Consider the following 27570-nt stretch of genomic DNA (forward strand, 5'->3'; position numbering starts at 1 on the left):
GTGAAGCTGGATGACATTACATTACGAACTCAGGCTCTGGGTCCCGAGCTCCCAGGCACTATGAGCACTGCCATTTCCCTCTGCACTATGTTCCCATAGTGTCCTCTGTTCCCCCTCTGGTGGCAATAATCACAAGTGTGCATACCTGTTCAATGCCTGTCTTCCCATGAGACTGTCTGCTCCTGGGGACAGGGACCACATCTGTCTGTAGAAGGCCTTACCTCTGGCACCTGGCCCAGTACCTGATACACTTTCTAAGCTGTATATCATGGTGTCCTCACAGGCCCCAGTTCCAAGTTATCCTCTTTGGAAGAGGGGCTGACTGAACCCTTTGTAAATGCCACCAAATGGCCCACCAGACATACAGGAGGATCCATAGAAAAATTGCCCTAATTCTACCAGGCAATTTGCCAATCTGCTTCACACTGACTTGCGCTCCCTCAGCATGACCTAAAGGGATGCAGCCACTCAGCTGAGGCAAGGGGACAACAAGATCCATCATCTACTTGACAAAGATGAATGCAGAAAAACTCCTGAGCCAGCTCATAGCTCCCCCTGCTGGTCTCCCTCCCTGTCCCTTGGCAAACTCTCCCATGGAACAGCCCAGGGGACACTCACTAGCCAGGAGAAGAAGCCAGCTGATTTGTACTGGGAGGTCCACTAAGTATTCCTGGCAGGACTCGCAGACTGCAGGGATGGAAAGAAGAGGAAGGCCTCAGTCGTGGTGGGACATAGGAGTCCCTATGGAGGAGGCTGAGGGGCTGATGGGGGTGGGAGCTAGCTGGAGGCCATGCACAGTGACTCTAAAGTCCCAGCTGTAACAAGTTAGCCACAGCCCCCTGGATCATCATTAACAATAACCTAATATCCTCCCTGGGAGCTAAAAGGACACACCTGCCTACACCAAGACCAAGGCCTTTTTCTCAAGTTTGAAAAGGGGGAGAAAGAACATAGCTTTGGGGACCAATGCACCTGGGTTTGAAATGCAACTGTACATGTGTGGGCTGTGGTGGCTGGGATACTTAACTCTCACCAAACTTCAGTGTCCTCATCTGGAAAATGGGGCCAACAATAGCCACCTTGGTGGCTCATGATGTGAGAACTCACTGAGGCCTGCACCTGGCCTGGTGTACGGTGGGTAGGTACCTATCATTGGTACTCTAGCTGCAAATCCCTCACCAGGGTGGGGTGGGGTGGGGTGTGGTGTGGAGAGGAGCCACCCAAAGCCCCAAGCTCCATTTACACCAGAAGTCCACTTGCTGGAAGCTTTTGGGCATGATGAGGTCACACTTACCCTTCAGTTTCTTGAGACCAACTTCCATGGACGAGGACTCTGGTCTCCTAGAGCTGACCACAACAGGGGCCAGCAAAAAAAGCAAAGAAGGCATCAGAGTTAGAGCCCAGTGTGGAGAGAGGCTGGGGACAAGGCCAAGAGGCTACAATTGGTATGAATGGGCACAGAGCCCTAGTCAGCCTGATGTTCACTGCAGAAGATGGTGGAAAGCCTGGAGTCCTGAGACCTGGGCCCAGGCCTTCCTGGGCCACTGCTCAGGTCCTTCCTGAGCAGAGCCTTTGCTCAGCTGTAGCCCCAGAAGGTGCCCTAGCAGCTTGCAGGCAGGTGGGCAGGGAATGGGAACTTTCCTCTGAATCCCCAACCAACCCTGCCCAGTTACCCACCGTCCTTCCCCCATCCAGTCCCCACACAGGGGCCTCACCAGGGCTGGCCATACTCCTGGTCGTGGAGTGGTGAGCAGACCTCTGTCTTCACCATGGTCACCATGTCCCCTACAGCAGCCTTGGTCTGGGCCAAGCACTCCTTCATGTTCTCAGTCATTCTGTTCTGGGGATGCAGGAGGCAGGACCAGCACAGGAAAAGGATCAAAGAGACAGGGGAGAGGGGTAAGTGGCAGAGAGGACAAGCAGGGGTCCCTGGGAGTCTGGTTACCCTCCCTGCCATCCCCAGAGGAAGCTCCTGAGAACACAGACAACAAAAACAGCTGTAGCTGGCCAAGCAGAGATGCCATTTCTATCCCAGCCTGGTCCTGGGGATGACTGGAGCCACCAGCCCCATGGGGTCAGGGACCAGGGCAGCTCAGGACAGGAGGCAGAGCTAGAAGCATAGCCTCGACCCTCATACTAAAGAGCAAGGAGCATGAGGACCCCTGAGAGCCTGGGGACAAAACTCTGCAAAGGGAGATAGGGAGGGAACAACTCAAGTCAAAAGTGGGGCTAAGGGGGTGGGCAGACCAAGTGGGCCCTCAGAGCCGGGTCTGACTGATGGGCTTCCAGGAGCGCAGCCATGTCCCTCCACCAGCTTGGAGCAGGTGGACGCGGGGCTGGGGGAGGTCAGGGTGAGCCGGAGCCCACAGAGGGGAGTCTCGGCCCTGCACTGCTTACCGCCCTCTGCCACAACGCCAGGCTTCAGCCCCTCCCTCGGCACCCCGCGGTCCTCATGCCAAGCCAGGGACACTCCAGCCCAGGGCGGCGCGCAGCTTGGGCTAGGACCGCGCTGGGCCCTGGGACTGGGCGAGCAGCGTGTGTGACTCACTACCAGGGGCCCCGCTGGCCACACCCCTGCTCCTCGGCTAATCAGTCCCCTCTCCCCATCCGGGCCCCAAAGCCGACGGCGGGGAGGGGTGTGGGGAAACAGGACAGCCTGCCCCTCCTGCGAGCCGCGGGGCCAGAGCCTGGGGGCTCGCGGAGGGGACTGGGGCTGCCTGGTCCGGCGAGCAGCCCCGCTTCCAGCCCCGGGACGCCCGCAGTCCCTGGGACCCCGAGGTCCCCCGATCTGTGTGTCCGGCGGGGAAAGTGGGAGAGGTGGCGAGGTGGCCAGGGCGGCGCGGACCGGGGAGGCCGGGGAGGGCCGGGCGCGCTGCGCTCTCACCCACCTTCCCGGCGGCCCCGCGCCGCGCGCCGCCCGCCGCCCGCCGCCGGCCCGGCAGCCCGGCATTCCTTGCGGGGGGATGTGGCTTCTTGCCGGCCCGGGGGCACGCAGTTGGCTGGCGCCTCGAGGGGCGCAGGGAGCGGGCGCCTGGAGGGGCAGCCGTGGAGGGAGGAATCCAGAGCTGCCCCTCGCCCAGTCCCACCTTGCCCGGGCCCGACGGCCGGCGTGGGGCGCAGCTCCGCAAAGCGCGCAGGCCCCACGCGGACTCGGCGCGGGCGCAGCCACGCAGCGGACACCGCCTCGCCCAGCCGCAGCCGGCGCCCGCTGCCTTCACCACCTGCACCGCCCGGGGTGGGAACGTGGCGCCCGCCACTCCTCCGCCTCCTGGCGGCCTATACTGGGCGCCACCTCATAGCCGGTGGGATGGTCCTTAGTAACCCATGAAGGCACAGGGGTTGGGGGGCCCTGGGAAGCTGTCCAGTGACTTGCCCAAGGTCACGAAGACCATTCCTGGGGAGTCTGCAATAGAGGCTAGGGCGCAGCCTCAATAAATTGGAAAGAGGAGCAGCCCCAAGTTCAAATGCATGTTGAGTAGGTCTGATTCATCTCCGTGCCTTCTCTCTGCATGGTCCCCTTCAGAATAATTACTGGGATCCCCCTTGGGTGGGGTCGTGCTCAGACTGCAAGTCCGTCCCCAGGTGCAACAGTTGGGGTCCGAGGTCGGCCACCCCTCAGAGGAACAAAAGACACTCAGGATAATGTAAGCCACAAAGCGAGGTTTATTTCCAGCTAGCTGTGGTCTGGGTATCCGCCCAACGAAGAGGGTTTCAACAAGGACCTCGAATGCAAGTTCAGGCTGCTTTTATATTTTTTAAACATTAGTTATGGTCACACAGCAATTTTTATGGCCCCTGGGGGTCACATATTTCTAATATCACCCACATCCTGGTGGTGGGGCAAGATTACTTATCAGGAACTTGATAAACACCAGGTGTCTTAACTCATTGACTCACATACCATTTAGCAAGATTAACCAGAAACAGTCCCTGTTCCCAGAAACCGTCCCACCTCCCTTTGTGGCGACTTGGGTCATGTTAGTCATGGCCGCTTTCAGGCTGAGTGGGCTGCAAGCCTCAAAGGTACCCTAACACAACAAGGCCCTGTGGATTTGTTAAGGGCTGCAAGCCTCAAAGGTACCCTAACACAACAAGGCCCTGTGGATTTGTTAAGGATCATTGAACACCTGCCCCCTTCCCCCACCCCCAGAAGCAGTTTACACTTGGATTGTGTTCACACACAATGCATCCTAAGGAAGGAGAGCCTAAGGATTAGCTGCCTGGGTTCAAACTCCACTGATGGGCTGTGTGACCCTGGCTGGTGTTAGGGACTAAACCTTTGTTACCTCACCACCACCACCAATTTGTATATTGAAACCTTACACCCCAATGTGATGGTATTTGGAGACAGGGCTGTGAGGTGACAGAGGTCAAATGAGGTCTCAAGAATCAGCTGCCCTTATGATAAAGAGGCAGCAGGGCATTCTGCCTCTATCCTCCATTGTGGAAGGACAAGCAAGAAAGTGCAGTCTGCAAGGTAGAGAGCCCTTGCAGTCAATGAATTGACTCAACCTCAGGACCGGGCACTGGCAGCACTGACCCATAAGAACGAGAGCCTCCTTAAATTTTGCGCCTTAGTTTCTTGCTTGTCTCACACTAGTCTCAGCCTCGCCCCACACACAGCATGGCTGTCAATCAATATTTGCTAAGTGAATTAATGATTAAATAACACATGTGCCTGTCCACTGTGTCCCACTGGCCCTGCAAAGAACCTCAACTCGATGAGAGAACTCAGAAGGAAGGATGCTGTGGGCAGGTTATGGTTTGGAATCCTCTTCCCCAGGCCAGCTCTCCCCAGCCATCTCACCAGGCAAGGCAGGTGGAAGAAAGGCAGGAGAGGAGGCATTGAAGGCAAGTGCAGAGTTTGGAGACTTGGTGGAATTAGACTACGAGGCTTGCAGCCGGATTCAGACAACTCATTGCAAAGTATGAGTGGGGTGACACATCACCTTAATACTCTAGGTCTCAGAGTCTTCATTGGTAAGATGAAAATAATAATTGCCAGGTTACTCCCATAAGGAATAAACAGAATAAAGGCTGAAGCAGGGCCTCAAGAGGAGTCCAATGCCACTGATCTGTAAGGTACATTAATATTACCCTTTCTATCCAGAGGGAAGGGGGTGACAAGGAGGAAGAGAGGAGAGGATGGACGGGATGGAGGGAAGAGAGATGACAGGGCAAGTAAAGAGGCAAAGTAGGAGATAAGAAGAGGATGAAGGATGGAAAGGAAGAGAACAAAAAATAAGGAAGGGAGTGGGGAAGAAGATGAGGAGGGAAAGAGAGACAGAGAATGGTACTGAGAAAAAGAGTCATAAATCTCACATGGCCCCCAGCAAACCATCTCCTCCCTCATAGTGAAGACATCTGTGGGCCCCACCGTGCTTTCTTTTCTTCTCATTTACACCAAACCCCATCACCTGAAAGATCTGCACAGCACACACGAGTTGAGAATCCCTTATCCAAAACACATGGGACCAGAGTTGTGTTAGACTGGGTGAGGAGTTTTTCAGACTGTGGAATGCTTGCATAGCCTTTACAAGTTGAATATCCCAAATATCCCAAAGTTCAAAATCTGAAATGCTCCAAAATTTGAAAGTTTTTGAGTGTCATACCAGTGTTCAAAAAGTTTCAGATTTCAAAGCATTTAGATTTTGTATGTTTAGATTAGGAATACTCAACCTGTTCTAAATAGGGCAGTTAAGAAACAGTTAGAGCTGGGTGTGGTGATGCACACCTGTAATTCAGCACTTTGGGAGGCAGAGTCCAAGACCAGCTTGGGCTACATAGTGAGGCCTTGTCTCAAAGCAACTCAAGAGAAAGAAAGGGGTGAGGGGGGGGAGTGCAGGAGGGGAGAGAAAAAAAAAGAAAACAACTAGAGCATGTCAAAGGCCTCATAGAGGAAGAGTGGCACCAATCATACCAAAATCTGTTACAAGATGGTTCATGATTGAGCTTTCGATGTTCTCATCATTTGACACCTATTTATTGACTACATGTCCAATTCAGTTCTCTTCATTCTTGAAGAGCCAGCTGCCTGGAGTGCCAGGACTAAGCCTCACTATAGCCTGATATGCATTCCAACTCTGAAGTGGACCACAGACACTTTTACTTTGAAACAGTCTCTGCATCTGCACTGAAGGCAGGAGAGCAGGGAAGGAGAGGACCAAAGGAACTTCCCTCTGTGGAGAGAGAACATGGGCTAGTGTCCTGCACTGGGTCCATGTCAATGAGTGTCACCAGGACTGGGCCAGGAGAAGCACCAGCAGGCTTTCTTGCATACTGTTCCAGCCCAGTGAAGGGCTTGGGGATGAGTGGTGGGCAGCCCTGTGGAGGACTCCAAGAGGCTGGCTGTGCTCCTCTCTCTGGCTCCTCTGAGTCTGCACATGCAGAGATTAAGCCTGTTGCAACCCCAGCAATGAGATGCAAACCCAGGAGAAGGGAGTGGAGAGCAGCCCAGGGGCCTGTAGCTCTGCTTTCACTCTTGTCAGGGGGCCAAGATCCTGGAATGCCTGGCAACCAGAAGACCAGGGACCAGGAGTCTGTGCTTACTTGGTTTCCCTAAAGCTTGGCACCAAGAGAGTCTGGCAAGTCTTTCTGGTACCCACCACTGCATCCTCTGTTGTCCCCTCAGATAAGAAAAGGGCATAAGGTTAGGGGCTGGCCCAGGCCACTAACCCACAGACCTGGGCTGGGAATCTCCAGCCCAGGGTCTCAGTCTTTGTTGGATCATAAACATGTTAGGTAACCCTGAGAAAGTTCTGGCTTTGTGCTAAACTTCACTTTCCCCTTCCTAAAAAAAAAAAGGCATCCAACTAATGGTTCTTTTTTATTGGAGGGGGAGGAACTGGGATTTGAACTCAGGGCTTCATACTTGAAAAGCAGATGCTCTTATCACTTGAGCCACACCTCCAGTCCATTTTCCTGTGGTTATTTTGAGATGGAATCTTGAGAACTATTGCCCTGGCTGGCCTTGAACAACAATCCTCCCGATCTCAGCCTCCCAAGTAGCTACGAATACATGTGTGAGTCATGAGCACTCAGACAGTTAATGGTTCTTAACAGTAAACAGGGGGCTGGGGGTGGGGATGGGAAGGTCTTAGAATTATTACAGGAGGTAGTTGAGTTGCTATACACAACAATCCCTGCTTATACAGAATAAATTATGTGTCTTGAACTTACATGTAAGACAGATTTGCAAATGTATGTAGATACTTTTGTGATACATGATAGGTAAATTTATTAAAATTGTTATTGAATTCATGAAAGTCCTATGCCACTGTATAACTTGTCCATCAGTGGATACCAGCACAGCCACTCAAAAGCTGTGTGATGTTGGGAAAATTAACGATTTGTCCAATAGAACTGATATCAGACCCTATCTCACAGGGGTGTTTTTCGTAGCATAATGCCTAGCCTAGTATAAGCACTCTGTAAACATTAGTTATTATTATCAGTCACTTTATTGTTATTTAAAACTATACTAAGCTGGACAGGCTTGGTGGTGGTGCTCACCTGTAAATCTCAGCTACTTGGGAGGCTAAGGAGGAGAATGGTAAGTTCACGGCCAATCTGGGGAACATTACAAGATGCCGTCTCAAAAAAAAGTAGCCAGGCACAGTAGCTTATGCCTGTCATCCCACCTACACCACAGGTCATAGGTAGGAGAATTGCCATTCAAAGGCAGCCCTGGGCAAAAAGCATGACCCTGTCTGAAAAAATAACTGAAGGAAAAAGGGCTAGGAATGTGGCTTAAGTGGCAGAGTGCCTGCCTAGCAAGCTCAAGTCCTGAGTTCTGCCAAAAGAAAAAGTATAGAAGACATGGTTGTGGATTCATTAAAAACAAGAAAAAAATTAACATTAAAAGATAGAGCCAGGATGGGGATGTAGCCGTGTGGCAGATCGCTTGTATAGTGAGCATGAGGCCCTGGGTTCAATCCCCAGCCAGCACTGCAAAAGGAGGAAGAAAGGAAGGAAGGGAGGAAAAAAAGGAAGGAAGGAGGGAAGGAGGTAGGGTCTTCACAAGCTATTACTACCCCAATAGAGGAATACTTTTTTAGTCTATACTATAATGATGCCTGTCTCACTAGAAAAAAATGAAAAAAAAAATCATGAACACGCAATCTGCAAAAAAAAAAAAAAAACAAAAACAAACCAGACAAATTGCTAATATGCTGTATGGAAAATCATCAAACCTTATTAATACTCACATAAATGCAAATCAATATAAATAAGCATCATGTCTCCACTATTAAATTGGCAAAAAAAACATTGCAATCTGGATGACAGTGAAGAGTTGGGAAATGGGTGTCTCCGTCATCTGTGTTGGAGTGTACTGGGCAATTCAGCAATGAATAGGCAAAGCCAAGCCCTTTGTAGGAGCCGTCTCACATCCTGAAATTTCTCCTAAGGGTGTCCTCAAGCTGTGACATATTTACCTGCCAGGCTGTCCCCTGCCACATGATTTGTAGTGGCAAAGACTGGGAAACCTTATGACCCTCCAAAACAGCAGAGAAGTTACCATATGGCACACTCTGAAATGTTACACGACAGTTTTCAATGCCTTAGGATAGTTACTGACACAGAAACACAGGTACAACATATTATGAAGTAAAAATGAAAATATTTACTAAGTGAAAGAAGTCAACCTGAAAGGCTATATATTGGACAATTGCAATTATGTGACATTCTGAAAAAACAAAACTGGGGTCAGTAAAAAGATAAGCAGGGGAGCAGGCCAAACACAGAGAATCTTTAGGTGAGTAAGCTGCTAGAATAGTGGATATATGTCATCATCCATTTGCCCTAACCATACAACATCAGTATGAACAGTGAACCCTAAATTCAGCTCTGGACTTTGGTTGATAACAAGGTGTCACTGTGCATTCATCAATTACAACAAATACATGTAACTCTAGGGTACAGGCTGAGTGAGGATGGGGTACATGAGAACTCTGCCTTCAATTCAGTTATGCTGTGAGTCCAAAACTGCTCTATAAAATATAGCCATTTTTTAAATGAAAGCTATGACAAAATAGATACAGAACAAAATAATCCCATTTAAGATCTATACATGGTATGAATTTGCATGCACAGGTGTGGAAGGGTAGATATGGAGGAGGTTGTGTGTTTTCCTTATGTAGAAAAAGTGTCACTTAAAAGTATTTTAGGAGGCCAGGCTTGGTGACTCAAGTCTGTAATCCTAGCTATTTTGGAAGCAGAGATCAGGATGATTGAGCCAGGGCAAAATGTTGGAAAGCGGTTGGCAGAGTGGCTCAAGTGGTAGAGTGCCGGCCTAGCAAGTGTGAGCACTGAGTTCAAACCCCAGTACCACAAAAAAAAAAGGAATTTTCAGAGACCCTCTTCAGCCATGGTGGTATGTCTATCACCCCAGCTACTTGGAGAAGCATAAATATGAATCAAGCAAGATCCTATCTCAAAATAACCATGGAGAAAGGGCTGGCAGAGTGGCTCAGGTGGTAGAGCTCTTGCCTAGGGAGCAAGAGATCCTGAGTTCAAACCCCAGTACTGCAAAAAAAAAAGAGATTTTTAGGGGCTGGGAGTGTCACTCAGACTGAGTGGCTGAACGAGTGTCTAGCATAGGAAGGAATGCTTCATACACATGTAGTTTAGAAGTCTCTAGAGAAAATTATTTCAGAGCTCTTTCTGCCTTTACTCATTTGTCATTAGATGTTGACATCCAATCAGCTGTGTGACAAAGGAGAAATCCAAGTCAGTGACTGAGGACTAGGTGTGTAACTGGCACTCAGCATACACACTTGACGAATGAATGACTCCATCGAAGGATCGATTAAAGGCCCCCATAGTTCTACCAGGCAGCATCCCTGTTTTCATTTTCTTTATGATTCTGTTTTGAAAGAGTTTGTCTACTAAAAACACTGCCTGCATCAAGGAATAGGACATTCACATTTCTAGTTTTTCCTTTCACACAACACACAGGTTAGGTGATAACCAGAATTAACATGCCAGCTGGTTGCTAGCATCCTAAGAAAAAGCAAAGAAAATTTGCACATTCATTCATATATCCTGCCTGATCTCAATATTCACCAAGCAGCTGTGTCCCCCTCCCCCTACCATTCCTTCTCCTCCTCCTTCCCCTCTCCCTCCTCTTCCTCCTTCTTCTTCTGGAGATAGGGTTTCCCTATGTACCTTAGGATGACCTGGGATTTGCTATCCTCCTTCCTCAGCCTCCCAGAGGTGGTACACACGTGCACACCACTGAAAACAGCTCCGTGGATAGAATGCTATGTAGTAATGAGACGAAACCATCTGAAACACACTGTACTATGATAGAGTTACAAAACCAAGAACAGAAAGGAGACCCCAAAGAGTATATACTATATAATTCAGCTTATATAAAGTTTAAAAAATAAAAAGAATGCAAAACCATAGTGTTAGAGGTCAAGTTCAGTACTATCCTTGGAACTAACTGGAATGGGCCGGAAAGTGGGACTTTGAGTGCTGGTCGTGTTCTATTTGTCTATCTGGCTGCTGATCCCATGTTCCCAAATCTATTGGGCCATATTTTTATAATATGTGCATTCTTCTGTATGTACTTCTATGTTAACAAACACGAAAACAAAATATCTGCAGGGTGAGAAACTCCATGTCCAGCCCCTGATTTTGCAGCTGACAGGACTGGGGTCCAGCCAGCAGCAGCTGCTCTGGGCTTGGTTGTGGCAGATCGGGTTTCAGGTTTTCCTCTGAAGTGCAGTTTCTACTGAGCATGAGTGGTACAGCTGGTCGGGCCAGTGGAACACTTTCGCCTCACGTGGTCCCTCCTGCAGGACTTTTAAAATGCACTGTGTGGACTCCATCATCAGCAAGTCTTTGAGAAGAGGTTAGAGGCAGCTGTGTAAAGGATCATGAATCAGGGAGGAGGTAGTCAAAAGTGGCACCATTTTTATGAATTTGCTTCTCACAGGAGACACTGTTAGTGACTTCTCCAGCATCCATTCCCTTTTCACACGCCCCTTCCAGGACCCACTGAGGTTCTGCACAAGCTGAACCCACACCAGGCTCCAGGAAGAGGCTCAGAGGAATCTCAGCCAATGGTGGCCACCCCATCCCTCCCCCCGTGACGGGACCAGGACTTGGCCTTTAACTAAAGCACATGGCATTCTTTTCCAGGTTGACACCTGACCCTACTTTGGTCCAATCAAATGGATAGGACGGGTACTTATGTTTTGACTTACATGAGGAGGCTCATGCCACACCCTGCAGAAGATCACGGTACCTTATGTAAAGCTGACCCTCAGAGCAGAGTCAGAAACACTTTTAGTCTTGTCCCTGGCTCCTCCCTTGGACTCTGCCTAGAGGTAGGAGTGTCTTGTCATTCATAAGGAGACCCTTGGAGCACACCTGAGTTTATGCTAATGAGGTGACTTAGATTTGGGACTCCATGTAGCATCAGAACAAAGCTGGTCATCTCAAAGACTTAGTCATTAGAAGGCTAGAACTTTCAGCTCCATTCAGTGACCTTTGGGGAGGGGCCCAGGAGCTGGAGTTAAACTTTATAGAAACTATGAACAAGCCAATGCAGTGGTTCATGTTCCAGCTACTTGGGAAACAAAGAGATTGGGAGGATCATGGTCCAGACCAGCCTGGGCAAAAAGAGAGACCCCCATCTCCAAAATAACCAGAGCAAAAGGGCTGGAGGTGTGGCTCAAGTGGTAGAGCACCTGCCTAGCAAGTGCAAAGCCCTGAGTTCAAACCCCAAAACTAAAAAAAGTAAAAGAAATAAAAGAAAAATTAAAAGGACAGGGCTTGAGGTGTCAGCTGCTGCTCCTGACAGAGGGTCAGGGAAGACAGCAGCTTCTTACATATTTTATACCGGGTGCGTCTACTTCCTATTTAAATGCCTAGGAGTTATTGACTGTTCTAGTTGGATGATAGGCACATGGGGGTTTATTATTTGTTCTGTTTTGCATTTTAAAAAGTAAAAAATAGTTATTAGTACTAATAGTTTTCAAAACAAATCCCAGGCTTCCCCTCCCCCATTCTGGCTACTCCAGAATACCAGAACTGGAGGAGGAGAGGCTGGTAGAGGGGCTCCTCCCACTCATTCTGGTGCAGGACCCCAGGCCACCTGGCTCCAGAATCCTTAGAGTAGGCCAGCTTTAGTGACCTAAGAAACGAGGGGCAGGGGCTTTGTGCCTGGGCTGAGGAGAAAGGGCCAGGAGCATGGGAAGGTCAAGACTGGCCCTGGCCTGGCTCTGCAAGGTCACAGAGGATGATCAGAGCCATGCTACATGAATTTCTTACCTTGTTCTGGGCAGGAGTTGGAGCACAGAGAGTCCTCTGGCTTAGTCAGCTCTTCACCCCCATGCTGCCATGGAGCGGGCAGGAGAGTTGGGCACTCTCCTCTCAAATCACATGTAGCAATCCCAGGGGACAGGGTCAGAATAGAACCCAAGTAAAAGCATACATCTCACTGCCTCCTGTGAACTGTGGGAGTAGGGCGGACACCTGGCCATTGTTATTTCTGCAGCCAGCTCCTGCCTGCTCATCCAGCCCCTCCCTGCCTTTCTCACAGGCTTTTTATTCACTCCTTTTGCCCAGAATCTCAGAATTAAAACAAACCTCAAGAATTCATATACATCCCTGCTTCTGAAGGTGTGGGCCCTGAACCCACAGCACTGGCGTCATGGGGCCTGCTCAAAATACAGAATCCCACGCTCTACTGCAGGCTTCTTGAACCAGCCTGCCTGAAGACTTGTCCAAGGTATTCATTCATCTGCACCTTACAGTTTGAGAAGCACTGGTCCAAAGTACCTCTAACAACAGGGAGCTGTCTGGTGAGCAGCCCACAATTCTCGCTTTGGACAGGTAAAGGTGGAGTGCGCAGGGGTGAGACAGAGGCTGGAGCGAGGCAGTCAGGTGAGCAAGGCAATCTGCTGTGAGTCCTGAGCATCAGTGTACACCCTTGGTAAGCATGTCAGTCGGTAAAACCTCCCCATCCTCAGGTCCTGAGCCACTTCTGCTGCTGATCACATAGATAATTAAGTAGGTCAAGGTGACAGCATTGAGAACATGCACCTGCTGGCTTTCTGGAGAAGGGATGCTGGCTTATTCACTGCTTCCTGTGAAGAGTGTTGAGCCCTCAGCTCTGGCTTCTTCCCATGCACTGCAACCCACTATGTGCAGAGTCCCTGATGGCAGCCAGGGTCACCAGCACTCCCATGCTTGTGACTACTGTTTGCTGGGCTCCAGGTAAGAAACTGCTATGCTGATCCTTTGAGAGTCAGTCACTTTTAGCACCTACACTATAAGTGCAGGAGTCTTCTGACTCTTTGTGTGCACGCGAGTGTGTGTGTGTGTGTGTGTGTGTGTGATTAGGGGCCATGTATTAAATATCAATTAAGCGCCTCTCCACGTATTCATGGAAAGGGTCACACACACACACACACACACACACACACACAGGCTGCAAATAAAACCTTGACTTGAAGGAACCCAGAGGGAGCTTGCCCTTTCCTAGCACCTACTTTGTGCACTGTTGCCTCACTGGGCCTCTGCAAGGTGGGTCCTCCCCTCCCCGCTCCTTGCTGCTGATGGAATCAAAGCTCTACCTGCAGCTCCACCTCAAAATAACATAGAGCAGTGTGATGCAAACAATGAAGAAGTTAAGAGAGTGACAGGATTTGGGGGAGAAGACTTGTGAATGCACAGCAATAGTCATTAATGATTCTAGCGACCACAGGCCAGTATGTGAACAAACCGGAGCTCCTAGGCTTCTCTGATGGAGCTGACAAGCTCAACCCAAAGGATGCACTGCTGAGCCATGACACTCTGCCAGGATGGTGATGTTCAGAAAGTGAAAGACATTCCTCTGTAGCCTCCAGGAAGGAGGTGGGAGGGGCTGGGATGCATCCAGTGACTGCCACTTCCTGTTCTCACCCCACCTGTGTTCCCACAGTACTGACACCAAGTGTCAGGCACTGTCATAGGGTCTGGGAACCTCCGTGATCAAGGCCTGCTTTCAAGGGCCTGTAGCCAGGCTGCAGTGTCTGATCCTGGCCCTTCTTTCTAACGCCAACCTCCTGGTGTCCTTAGGAATCCTACCTCCAAATGCTCTGCCCCCAGGGGTGGGCGTGTAACTGAAGGCCAACCAATCAGAGCCCATTATCTGCAGGCCAGCCATAGTGATTGGTACAGGGAAGAGTACCCAGCCAATTGAGGAGCTGCAGTTTGGGACTTTGGGGAAAGCCACTGGGCAGAGAAGAGTTGGTTCACAACTGGGACTGCTGAAAGTACAGGACAGGAGTGTGTGCCACCACACACAGCAGCTGCCTATGAATGGAGCTGGTACAGAAGAAAACACAGGATGGACAGGCTGAGTCTTGATGACAGTGCATGAGCCCCTGGATCCAACTGTGCCTGAAGCTCTCCAGACCCTCCTGAACCTTGTGCTGAGCCCACCCCTTGCATTTCTCCCTAATCCTGTTTGACTCAGTTTCTGTACTTCATCTTGTCAACAACCTAGAAAACACAATTTTACCTTTTCAGATAGGCTAAGTGGCTTGAACAAGGCTGCACAGCAGACTCTACCCTTGCTGCTACTCCCAGGTGACAATCTAGATGATGAGTGACAAACTGCAATGTATGGGGGAGGGGTCCTCAAGGCAGAGAGTTTAGGAGCTTCCTAAGAGGGAGCCCTGGGGGATAATTCCAAGGAGAACATGCTCCACCCAAGACAGGCACAGAAGAAAGCAGGCACAGTTTGCAACTTGGTGGCTGTTTTTTTTTTAATTTTTGCCAACTTTGAAGGAACAGATTTCATGTGAAAATGAAGCTGTTCAGCTTTTCTGGGAAATCAGAAGAGCCAGTCACACCATGTGGGTGGTCCCACATGGCCACCATGTGCTGAGCTGGGTGATAATACTGCTCAAACCAAACAGGCCAGGCCCTCACTCTGTCCAGGTTTGCAGTCAGCCTGTCCTGTCCCTGTGTTCTCTGCCAGGGCATCTAAACTGGTGACCTGCATGGTGGAGACCAAAGTGCTGTACAGATGTGGTCCCCTGATTACCCAGCTGGGGTTCTAGATTGGGAACCCTCTGGCCTCCTGGCCTTTGCCCACTTGGGCTACTCTCCATCCCAGCGGAATTAGTGATGGGTGAAGCACATGCCAAGGTGTGTGGTGGAAGATTCCAGGCCCAGCTCTCCAGCAGCACTAGAGATCCATTCCCTGAGCAGGCGGTGTGAGAGAGGCAGGGAAGAAGAGCAGGCAGGCAGAGGTTCAATGTAGAAGCTGGGAACATGGGCTCTGGAGGGACACCATGTAAAGCCCAACTCCACCTCCTACTGACTGTGTTAACTTACAGAAAGTTAAAATAAATTCCTTAGGCTTGTACTTAAGTTGTCATATTGTATTTAAATTATAAATGTAATTATTAAAAATTATTTTTACACATAGCAAAGATTAGCATATGAACCTGTGATGTTGGTGAGATCTGTTTTAATAATAGCCATGCCATAAATTAGTGTGACCTAACTGAATTAATTCACTGATGTACACAAAAAATCCATGCAAAAACAGATAGTTCATGTTTACTTAAAATATTTCAGGAAAATGAGATGATTTTAATTTTGTCATCAAATAAATATGAATAATATGAATATTTGTTCTAACTAATTCATCAACAAAAATTATACAGTAAAACAACCATGTTTTGGTTCCTTAAAAGGTGTATATATTCTTGAAGTTAAATAAATACACACTTCAGTTAAAAAAAATTCAGTGCTGAGAAGATGACCTTCAAAGTAGCCCACTAAGATTCTTAGAAACCACATTGCCTATTGAAGACAATCTACAAGGCATACACTTACACAGGAGATTTTCACCTGTGTAATTTTCATATGTATTTTCATCATACCTTTGGTGTCATTTGTACCCAGAAACCATGCTTTCCTGATATCACACTGGAGTTGATTGTTGTGTTAATACTCTGCATTACCTTGGAAATGTTCTACTAAAAGACATTGAGAATATAAAATAATTTTTTTATGTATGTCAGCAAGACTTAGCCCCTATATAGTGTCATTAAATTCCTCATGGAGAGTAAATAATTTTAGCATCATCTTTTTCTATTTGTTTCTTGTCATTAACAACTAACAGAAAACAGTTGACACTTTGTGCTACTGTCTAGACATTACCTAAGTGGACCTGCCAGTTGGATAGGTGAATTTCCTAGTTCCTATGGTGTCTCAGGTGATGGTTTTACAGAAATTTCTACTACTATGTCATAAGAAATTCCAGGATGTCTTCTTCACTCACATACTAGGAACATGGGTAGAGGTGACTGGAATTGGGAAGGTTAGTTGGGCATCTTTTATCCTGCTCATGACTTCTCTACATGGGAAGCTAGGATTTCCTCATAAGCATATTAGTCTCCAGATACTCAGACATCTTACATATAATTACTACCAACTGAGGGACTATTCTAAAAGACAGGATTTAGAAACTCAGTTTCTCAAGTTCTAGGCCTGGAAACTTCCTTAAAGATCACTTCTAGTATATTCTATTTGTCAAGGACTTCAGAGAACCTCCTCACATTTAAGGGAATATGGATCCCTCAGAAATATGATTATCAGAGAATTTACAGCTAACTTTGATAGATCATCTTTAACCTATGCTCTGGCCCTCCCATTTCAAATGAGTTTCAATAGCCTGTAGCCACCCATGTAATTGGCAGGTCCACACATGTCCCCAAATCATCTTACCATGTTAGAACCAAACTTACTACTTTTCCACTGTTTCCCTTGCTAGTGAATGGCTATGTCAGGTACTAAAAACTTGGAGGTCATGTTTGACATCTTTCACACACTTGTTGTACAATGTGTCACCTACTTCTAATCATTTAACCTCATACATAACAATATATGCTATTTTTAATCTATGGTATGCATTCTAGAGCTGAAGTTTCATGAGAACAAATTATCATTTGGATATAAAAAGAATTGTAAAAAATTACAGTATTTCTCTGAGAACAGCCTATTTCTTCTTTACAAATTCAAAGTCAGGAAGGATCTACATAGCCCTCCCCACCACTTTAAGTACAAGATGCATAATTATAATTACTGTCTTACAAACCATATGAATAAAGATTGTAGGACTCTATAAAAGAATAAAATGCCACTTATACCTTGGACAAACATATTATACATTGTAATACAGTTTACACAAATCTTTAAGACATATGACTTTGCCAATTTCAGGAAGTTGTGCTTCCTGACAATATAAACTGTATCACTGAAGTTACATGACTTTAAAGCATGACCTCAATTTCATTCTTCATTTCGCTGGGGGTTTACATTACATTCTTATTCAGCTTTATTTTTTCCTTTGCTCTTAAGATTATTTTAGACTAGGCTTCTATCTATCAAGAGGAGATAAGTCCTCTTGTACTTCAATTTTAAAGTTTCTTCCTCCAATCAAATACATTTCTCACCACTCTAATGTTTTATCTCTTTTCTAGGCTTTTGTCTACCATGGATATGCTGCCTTCTAACTCCTCAAAGCAGGAATTTCTCAACTGTAACTAGATTGTGATAAGATATCATGTCACAAAATGGAACTGTCTACATTTGAATGAAATTACTTGTGTATTTGGGTGTACACAAGCACATGCATGTGTGAATATGTGTGCACATTTATTTGTCTTATAATGAAATCTGATTTGTTGTTTGTTTATTTTTATAGAATGCTACATCATCATCACCAAAATAATAATTACTTTGAAGCTAATATATCAGAAATTCATATGATATTGCATTATCTTTACTATTTTACCATTTTTACAAATAGAAATTCTTCATCTCAATCTTAAACTTTCAATAGATCACAAAGCAAAGGGTGTAGTTGGATTATCTTTAGATTGGGACTCTTGTCACCATATAACACAGAGTTCCATAGTCTCATGGAAGCACTTTTTGTGTCTCTGTCATAGCACATCTCATAGTCTGCCATTTCATTAAGTTAATTTTATTCATGCTTATCTTTCTCACTGTATTTTGTAGTTTGAATTCCAGGATTTCTGACTTACTAGGTTTTTAACTTTAAAAACCTCCCAATTTCTCATTTTTTCAGGTCTGTAAAATTTGAAGTAGAAGATCCCTATGGTCCTTTAGATGCAAATATTTTGTGATTTCTATGACAATGACTTCCTTGGAATAATGTGTGTATTTATCTGGTGTCATCTACAGTGCACAGCTAAGTGCATTTTACTGAGCAGGTAGTCTAGAAATGCTTACTAAGTGAATGGGTTGGTTTTAAAATGTCATAATTATTAGTATTTAAAGATAGTAATCCATTTATTAATAATTTGAGTCATTTACTTATAAATTAATTATTGACTAACCTCAGTATATTAAGGACATTATTGTAAAAGGAAAATCATAGTCCCTGTCTTCAAACACTTGCTTTCAAAACTGAAATTCTAATTATTTAATCTCATACATAACAATATTTGGTATTTTAAATCTATACCATGCATGTTGGAGTAGAGATTTCATGAGAACAATTTATCAAGTGTATATAAAAAGAGTTGTGAAAAATTGCAGTACTTCTCTGAAAACAGCCTGTTTCATCTTTACAAATTCAAAGTCAGGAAGGATCTACATATCCCTCCTCTCCACTTTAAGTATAAGATGCCTAATTTTATATTACATACATAACTTACACAAACTTCATAGAAAAATGATGGAAATTCGACGTCATTATCATTATTTTAACTTAAAATATGAGGAAATGAAGGTCCAGAAAGGGCAACTGATTTGCCTAAGGTGTCAGAGAAAGTAAGCAGCAGAGTTTGAACTGGAACTCTCATTCTCTGATGTAAGTCCAGTTTAGTCTGATGGTCCCTTATACCTCAATGATCATAGACAATATATCCTGGCAAAAATAAGAGCAGTGGGCTAAGGACTGAGCCCAGGAAATAACCATAAATATGGCAATGGAGAAGACAATATGGTACATTTGGGAAAGTATGAACATAGCAATCTAACCAGAACAGGAAGAATGGGGTGGAAAGAACTCCAATTAACAGAGAGTCAAAGAAATGAGGACAAATATCAGGCATCAACAGGTGGGAAAAGATTGTTAGTAAGTTCTCTATACTTTGGCAAAGGCAGCTCTCTCAGAATTTCACCATATTAACTGGATTAGTTCGATCATACACAACTTAAGAGGAAAAGGAACTATAGGGACAAGAACAGTTCATAATACTCTATTCTAATAGCCAGTTTTCAAATAATTAGAGAAAGAACCAGTGCTGCATTCTCTCTACACTTGTTTTATGCTCAGCATTATTATATACAATATATTACAGAATAGTAGTTTTCCCCTGGAGGCACCTGAAAATAGAAGAGATTCTTCATTAAATAGAAAGAAGAAGAATGTGTTGTGCACTGGAAGAAGGTAAAGATGATTCTTTTTTAGTATTGAATGCTGGTATAATTTGATTTGATGCTGATAATCCAAATCAGTTGGAAGTAAAGTTTAATAGGTACAGGACATGAGAAACATTTGATATGGTCCCTTATTATCCATTTAAATCTATATATTTGGAGCAATAAAGTTCCCCTAAGAATGAAATATATGTATTAAATCACTGTGCTGAAGGATCTCATCACAAAATAGCATCATACCCTTTTATATTCCCCATTCCTTGCTTCCACTGAAACTAAGATTTAATAGTAGTATATATAATAAGAAATCTCATCAGTATAAAGTATTTCTAGACTTCTAATTCATTTTCTCCCATACCTGAACTTTTGTAAATCACCACTAACTTAAACCCACTTTGAGAGTCCCAGTAACAAAATTCAACACATTACCTCTAAAAATGAATATAGAAATAATTGAGCAGACCTTCAAAGATAATTACAGAAATCCTAAAAAGAATCAAGAGGGGGTCTAAATAAGAATAAATCATCAAACCTAAAAGGAAATTTAAGCATACTACTTACTCTCTTTTTCATCTCATTTTGGTTTGATCTTTTTCTGTGTTGCTCTAGGTTTGAAGACAACTCAGAGTTGATGTGCTCTAGGCAAATGTTTACCTTTCTGCATATTGAGTTGAAGAAGAAAGCAAAGCTAGAAATGGGAAGAAGAGAAATCTTTCCTTCCAGTCATACCTGTACATATGGGTTTATGTACAAGAAATATTTTTAAATGATCAAAAACATCTTTTCCACACTCCTGAGTTATACCCTTATTACAGGAATAACCCTGGGTCAATCTTGGGCCACATGTAGAAACTATTCCAGGAATGTGGAGAGAGAGGGTAAGGAGTGATGGAGAGGGTGAATTCAACTATGATGTATTGTAAGAACTTTTGTAAATATCCCAATGTACTCCTCATACAATAAAAAATAATTAAAATACAATTAGGAGAAAAACAAATTTAGAATAAAACCAGGATGATCTGCAGTGAATATTGTTACATTTCAATTTATACATACAGGGTTTTTTTTTGCTACTATGTCTAGGAATAATAGGACCTAAGTATTTGTCACCAAGGACCTAACTCTGTCACTATCAACTTAGTTTTGATATATTTTTATTGTGCTGGTGATACATTGTGGCATTTGCAAAAATACTTACATTATTTCAAATGTATCGTACTTAAATTTACCCCTTCCATCAAAGTAGATATCATTGTACTGCACAAGAACATTATAAAAACATTTGAGTATTCTACACATAATAAAAATCTGAGAAAAGAGATGAGGATGAATAAAACTGCTAACAACTATTCAGACCCAATGACATTGGAAAATATGACTTATAAGAAGAAGGAAAATTGTAATTCCAATGAGCAGATGTTAGAAGAGCCAAGTTTGCAAGGGTATCATCTTGTCTGATTCAAGAACATGCAATGAATTGTGAACTCAGACTGTCTTTACATTTTACTTCCATGATACCTCACATTACCAGAAAATCATTTGTTCTTATGAAATTATGGTTATAAAATGTGTGGTTTATTTGAGAAATAATAATATTTTCAAATTTTTACTCTTCTTTTCTGGTTCTTCCCTTTGCTCTCCAGAGTGCAACTTTTTGCCAAGGAGGAAAATAAGAAATATGTTAACTGTCTGACTTACTATACTTTGCCCTATTTTTTCATATTACATTCATGAAACAAAGCCAAAATGACATTTAAGACATGCTGGTGCATACTTTCTCTGCTATACATTGTACATTATCTAGACTTCTTTACATTGTACATTATTTAGATCATTTCCTTGATATGAACATTTTCCTAATTTCAAATATAAAAAGAAATTTGACTTAACTATGGGACTCATTATTTTGCATTTACCAATGCCCAGTAAGGGCAAAGTTGTTATTTCTCCACTAACAGACAATACATAATGAAATACAACAAAGATAAAAATCAGAATTCAAGTGTCATTTCATTAGTGAAATTCTAAGAATGGGCAGGGACTAGGCTAAAATTCCTACTATAGTTTTTTATTGGCCAAGACCTCTAATTCTTAAATCTCATAAAGACTGGTACAAATATAACATTAAAATAATTGTACAGTTTGCTTTCATTCAAAATGTGCTCATAATGGGGAGAAATTCAAAACAATTATTCATTATTCCTATTCAGCTGTCTTATTATAGTCATGTACTTGGTCTTACTTTGAACATGGAGCCTTAAAAAATTTTGTCTCAATATTATATTCCTCTGTTACAATTACAAAAATAAAAAGGTTACCTCCTTTACTGACTGGTCATATACACTTATTATTAAAGTCCTATGAAGTCTGGCTATCTTCATTAAGTGCAATGATATAATGGAATTTTATCTTTATCATCTAGCTTATTGAAAAACAGATGTTTCCCTATCATATATATTTTAATGAAGTTGTACAGAAAACAAAGGAGTATCTATTTCCCTGTAAGAATTGTTCTTACAGGGGTGAGGTGGAATCTTAGCGTGGTTTTAATTTGCATTTCCTTTATTGCTAGAAATGGTGAGCATTTTTTCATGTGTTTTTTGGCCATTTGAATTTCTTCTTTTGAGAAAGTTCTGTTTAGTTCACTTGCCCATTTCTTTATTGGTTCATTAGTTTTGGGAGAATTTAGTTTTTTAAGTTCCCTGTATATTCTGGTTATCAGTCCTTTGTCTGATGTATAGTTGGCAAATATTTTCTCCCACTCTGTGGGTGTTCTCTTCAGTTTAGAGACCATTTCTTTTGACGAACAGAAGCTTTTTAGTTTTATGAGGTCCCATTTATCTATGCTATCTCTTAGTTGCTGTGCTGCTGGGGTTTCATTGAGAAAGTTCTTACCTATACCTACTAATTCCAGAGTATTTCCTACTCTTTCCACTATCAACTTTAGAGTCTGTGGTCTGATATTAAGATCCTTGATCCATTTTGAGTTAATTTTGGTATAGGGTGATATACATGGAACTAGTTTCAGTTTTTTGCAGACTGCTAACCAGTTTTCCCAGCAGTTTTTGTTGAAGAGGATGCTATTTCTCCATCGTATATTTCTGTGTTGGCGAGGATGCAGGGAAAAAGTAACCCTCTTACACTGTTGGTGGTAATGTAAACTAGTACAAACACTCTGGAAAAAAATATAGAGGCTATTTAAAAAGCTAGACATTGATCTACCATTTGATCCAGCAATACCACGATTGGGGATATACCCAAAACACTGTGACACAGGTTACTTCAGAGGCACCTGCACATCCATGTTTATTGCGGCACTATTCACAATAGCCAAGTTATGGAAACAGCCAAGATGCCCCACCACTGACAAATGGATTAAGAAAATGTGGTATCTATACACAATGGAATTTTATGCAGCCATGAAGAAGAACTAAATGTTATCATTTGCTGGTAAATGGATGGAATTGGAGAACATCATTCTGAGTGAGGTTAGCCTGGCCCAAACGACCAAAAATCATATGTTCTCCCTCATATGTGGACATTAGATCAAGGGCAAACACAACAATGGGATTGGACTTTGAGCACATGATAAAAGTGAGAGCACACAAGGGAGGGGTGAGGATAGGTAAGACACCTAAAAAACTAGCTAGCATTTGTTGTCCTTAACACAGAGAAACTAAAGCAGATACCTTAAAAGCAACTGAGGCCAATAGGAAAAGGGGACCAGGAACTAGAGAAAAGGTCTTCAAAAAGAATTAATCTAGAAGGTAACACACAAGCACAGGAAATCAATGTGAGTCCATGCCCTGTATAACTATCCTTATCTCAACCAGCAAAAACCCTTGTTCCTTCCCATTGTTGCTTATACTCTTTCTACAACAAAATTAGAAATAAGGGCAAAATAGTTTCTGCTGAGTATTGAGGGGGTGGGGGGAGAGGGAGGGGGTGGAGTGGGTGGTAAGGGAGGGGGTGGGGGCAGTGGGGAGAAATGACCCAAGCCTTGTATGCTCATATGAATAAAAAAATTAAAAATATATATAAAAAAAAAAGAATTATTCTTGTTCTCTAAATACCTAATGCACACAAATGAGTTATCAACAGTGTTGCTAATGTATAAAACACATACTCTGAAAGGAGAAAGTAGATATCTTCAGGATTAGCACAGGAAAGGCCACTTCCACAAACTCATTACACTGAGAATTATTAACTGTAAAGAACCATGAGCAAGTTTATCACTTGCCCGTTAACATTTGTCCTACTTAAAAGGCAAGAGATTTGAAAACAATTTCACTACGTTGCTTGTTTTCTCCATTACATTCCTTTGTTCCAGGATGTATTCCAATGCCTGCTGCTGACAATTATGATGCCATTACTCTTTATTTAATATGTAGTGGAAAATGTACTTGAAATATAATCATTTTTAACTTTCTAAAGAAAGTTGATTGTTTTAAGGTCTTGTTCAATGGTTGATCACCCAAGTAATACTAGTGTTTCAAGGAATTTTATCAGGAAAGATGTGGAATTCCTCATATAAAATACACTCCTCACCACCTAATATATGTTTTACTTGCTTATTGTGTTGTGTTTCTCCCGAATACTTTGGTGACTTTACAGCTCTGTACATTGTTAGTCACTTTCACACAATTTTTGCCTACACATATATTTCATAACATCACTGCAAATTACTTTTAAATTCTCTTGAATGGGGAATTTGTCTTTTTAAGCTCTTAGTTTTAGTGTCTGTTCTTCGACCCTATTAATATTAATGTTCATTTTAGTGCATTGGTGTTTTGAAATAGTTCTATACTGAGTAATTTTATTTTAGTGTCCATTTAAAAGTAAACACTGATGTTCCATCTATAACAGAGGTACAAAACATAGGTTTTATTTAATTCTGCAGGTAAAAGAAAATCTTATGCTGTGAAGCAAGGATAGTGATATCTGGTATAGCCATCTCAGAAGACTCTTGACAACAAATGAAGTGTATGTTTTTTTTTTAAATGAGCTCCACATATATATTAATTATGCTATGAAGGAATAAAGAATACTATATTCATCCTCTTAAAAGCGCTAATTTTTGTTGATCATAGTAATCTTTTTTACAAAGACATTAAATTTCAGTGGACATAAAAGAAAAATATATAGACTAATCAAATTTGAATTCTTCATTTAGTCCCTATTTGAATACTAAATAACCAAGCATTAAAAGATATACTAACCGAATAGTCATTGAAATATCCCATAAGGTTAATATGTAGTTCTTTTTTACCTGTTAATATATAACATTTAAATATAATATCTAGATTCAAGCATTTTAAATATTATCAGTTTTTTCCTGGAATAATAATTTTAAAACCTTTGTTTGCTTTCAGTCTGACAAGGGATTAATAGCTAGAACACACAAAGAACTAAAAATTCTGAACTCAAATAGAGCCAACTACCAACTAGCAACCCAATTAATAAATGGGAAATTAACAGACCATTCTCTGGTAAAAAAGTATCAATAAACAGCAAATACATGAAGAAGTGTTCAACATCCCCGGCCATAAAGTAAATGCACACCAAACAACATAGAGATTCCATCTTACTCTAATCAGAATAGCTAGCATCAACAATTAAAACAACAAATGCTAGGGAGGATGTTAAAAAAATTAATGCTTATACACTGTTGGTGGGAATATAAACTTAATGCAACCACTACTGAAAGCATAATGGCAGTTTCTTAAGCTAAAAATAGAGCTACCATATGGCCCATGGATACCACTCTTGAGAAGAAATGTAAGTCAGAATGTAACAGAAACTTTTGCATGCCCATGTTTACTGGAGTACTATTCATAATAGCAAACTCTTGGAATCAGCCAAGATGCCCCTCAGACAATAAAATCATTAAGTAAATTTGATATATGTACACAATGGAGAATTATTCAGTGTTAACAAAAAATGAAATATTGCATTTGCAGGAAAATGGGTAGAAATGGATGTAAGCATGTTAAGCAAAGCAAACCATGTTCAGAAGGACAAACATCACATGTTCTCTCATATGCTGAATCTATAGAGAGATATACATATATAGAGAGATATACATGCACATGTACATAACTATGACTATAATAGAGGGAATGTCTAGGGAGGGAGATGAGGAGGAAGGAGAGAAAGGATGTGAATGATGAGATATGGAAAAATGTGAAAATACATCATGTATATGAATGAAGGTGGTGCAAGGCAACCCACTGACAGCTGTTGAAAAGTGAAAAGGAGAGGGGAGATGGAGAAAAGAGAATAAAGGGAATTAATCTGTCCAATGCACAATAAATGCATGCATGGAACACTGCAGGGCAACCCCTTTGCACAAATAATACACACTAATAAAAAAGAGAATATATTGGCCTTAATTTGACTTGTTTAACAAATAACATTTAAATGTAATATCTAGATTTTAACAGTTAAAATAATATTTAGTTATTTCCCTGAATCATAGTCTTAAAATTAAATATTTACTTGTTTTTATAATTGTTTATCAGCATATATTAATTGTACCAATGGGGTTTCATTATGATACTTTCAGACATATATTTTTAATTAGAATTCATTTCTTCCACAATTTCTCATTAATTTTTAAAAGGGAACATGTATTTCATTTTTCATTGCTAAACACATTCTGTCCTTTGCTTTTGAAAAAAGAAACTTGGAGAGATTCCAAGATGGCGGCTAGAGGTAGGAAGCAGAAAGCGACCCTCCTATAGTGAAATCTTGGAGAGACGCTGGAGACACACTTTGCAGGCATAATCACTGAGAAAAAGCATAACTTTGACCCTTCCACATCTCCAGCCGGTGCAGAGAATCTCCACTTCATGTTAAACGGAGAAACGAGGAGGGCCCCCGGGGCCACCAGTGGCCGGTGCCCATACGGCTTGGGAAAACACAGACCAGGTGAGCTTTGCGGTACCGCGGTACTCCCACAGACAAGCCTGGGCCAGAGCAGCATAGCCCCCTGGACAGACTGACCTCCACCCGGGAAAAAAAGAGAAACTGAGTAATAAGCAATAAGAACAGTTAACACACGCTGGAAAGAGGGTGGGGTGCCCTGAGCGCCGAAGATTGGGGGAAGGGAACCCTTCCTGGGACTATAAATAAACAAGCCAGGCAGGCTGGAGAGCCTCTGGCAGGAGTGGGGCGCGCACCCAGCAACCAGGAGCAGGAAAGCTTGTGAGAGTGGAGGAGGGAGGAAAACTCCACAGGAGAGGAGGAAAGACCCACTTCCCATGTGAACTGTAAACAAACATGGCAGCTGGCAGGAGCAGCAGCACCGTCCAGTAAGCAGGAGCAGGAAAGCTTCTGAAAGTGGCAGTGGGAGGAAAACTTCAGAGGAGAGGTGGGAAGACCCACCTCCCACATGAACTGTAAATAAACACGAAGGCCTGACAACGTGGGGGCAGTGTCACCTTTCCCAGTGCTTGGAAAGGGGAAAGCCTGTAGCAGAGGCTCCCGCACAGGAGAACTCTGAGCAAACAAAGCCTGTGGGACCAGGTGAGTGCTAGCTCACCCCAGAGATCTGCATAAATAACGCCGCCAGCTACAGGCTGAGAGCAGCAGGCAGGCAAGCCACAGTTGCAGATACCACTCTCAGAACTGTCTCCAGACACTTTTTTTTTTCTTTTTCTCCCTACCTTTGATGAGAGAACATCCGAATTACACCTGCAAGCTGAAAAACTTACTGAAACTGTATTGCATTTGAACTTGGGACACTTGGTGGGGCTTTGTGTGTGTGTGTGTGTGTGTGTGTGTGTGTGTGTGAGTGTGTAGTTTTGTTCTACTTTATGCATCCCCTTTGATGAGACAACTTCAGAACAACATCTGAGGCACCAACTCCAGGACTGAAGATTGAGATGGACACCCAAATTATTAAGACTGAAACTGCATTGCATATAAACTTGGAAGTTGTTTGGTTTTTTGTTTGTTTGTTTGTTTTTTTAATTTTCTATTTTCCATTTTATTTTAATTCATTTTTATATATACATATTTCTTTCATTTACTTATTTTTTATTTTTTATCTTTGATTTTCAATGCTCTCTCTGTCTCTCTAATGTCTGTTCAGCTTACTGTCGATTAGTACACTAACACTCCCTGTTTATACCTTTGAAACTC

General features: G+C 43.2%; 1 protein-coding gene across 1 annotated transcript in view; it reads right to left on the minus strand.

Annotated features, from left to right (window-relative positions):
• Nucleotides 1-14161, minus strand: part of LOC141418114 (uncharacterized) — a 108963-nt gene extending 94802 nt beyond the window's left edge. The window contains exons 1-4 of the mRNA XM_074058376.1: nucleotides 14083-14161; nucleotides 2889-3292; nucleotides 1716-1840; nucleotides 1295-1347 (exon numbers count right to left, since the gene is read on the minus strand). Of these exons, the coding sequence (XP_073914477.1) occupies nucleotides 1295-1347; nucleotides 1716-1840; nucleotides 2889-3292; nucleotides 14083-14161 (661 nt within the window). The remainder of the gene's footprint in view (nucleotides 1-1294; nucleotides 1348-1715; nucleotides 1841-2888; nucleotides 3293-14082) is intronic.
• Between the last annotated feature and the right edge of the window lie 13409 nt (nucleotides 14162-27570).

The sequence above is a fragment of the Castor canadensis genome, chromosome 2 (assembly GCF_047511655.1).
Source record: "Castor canadensis chromosome 2, mCasCan1.hap1v2, whole genome shotgun sequence".
Taxonomy (NCBI): Eukaryota; Metazoa; Chordata; class Mammalia; order Rodentia; family Castoridae; genus Castor; species Castor canadensis.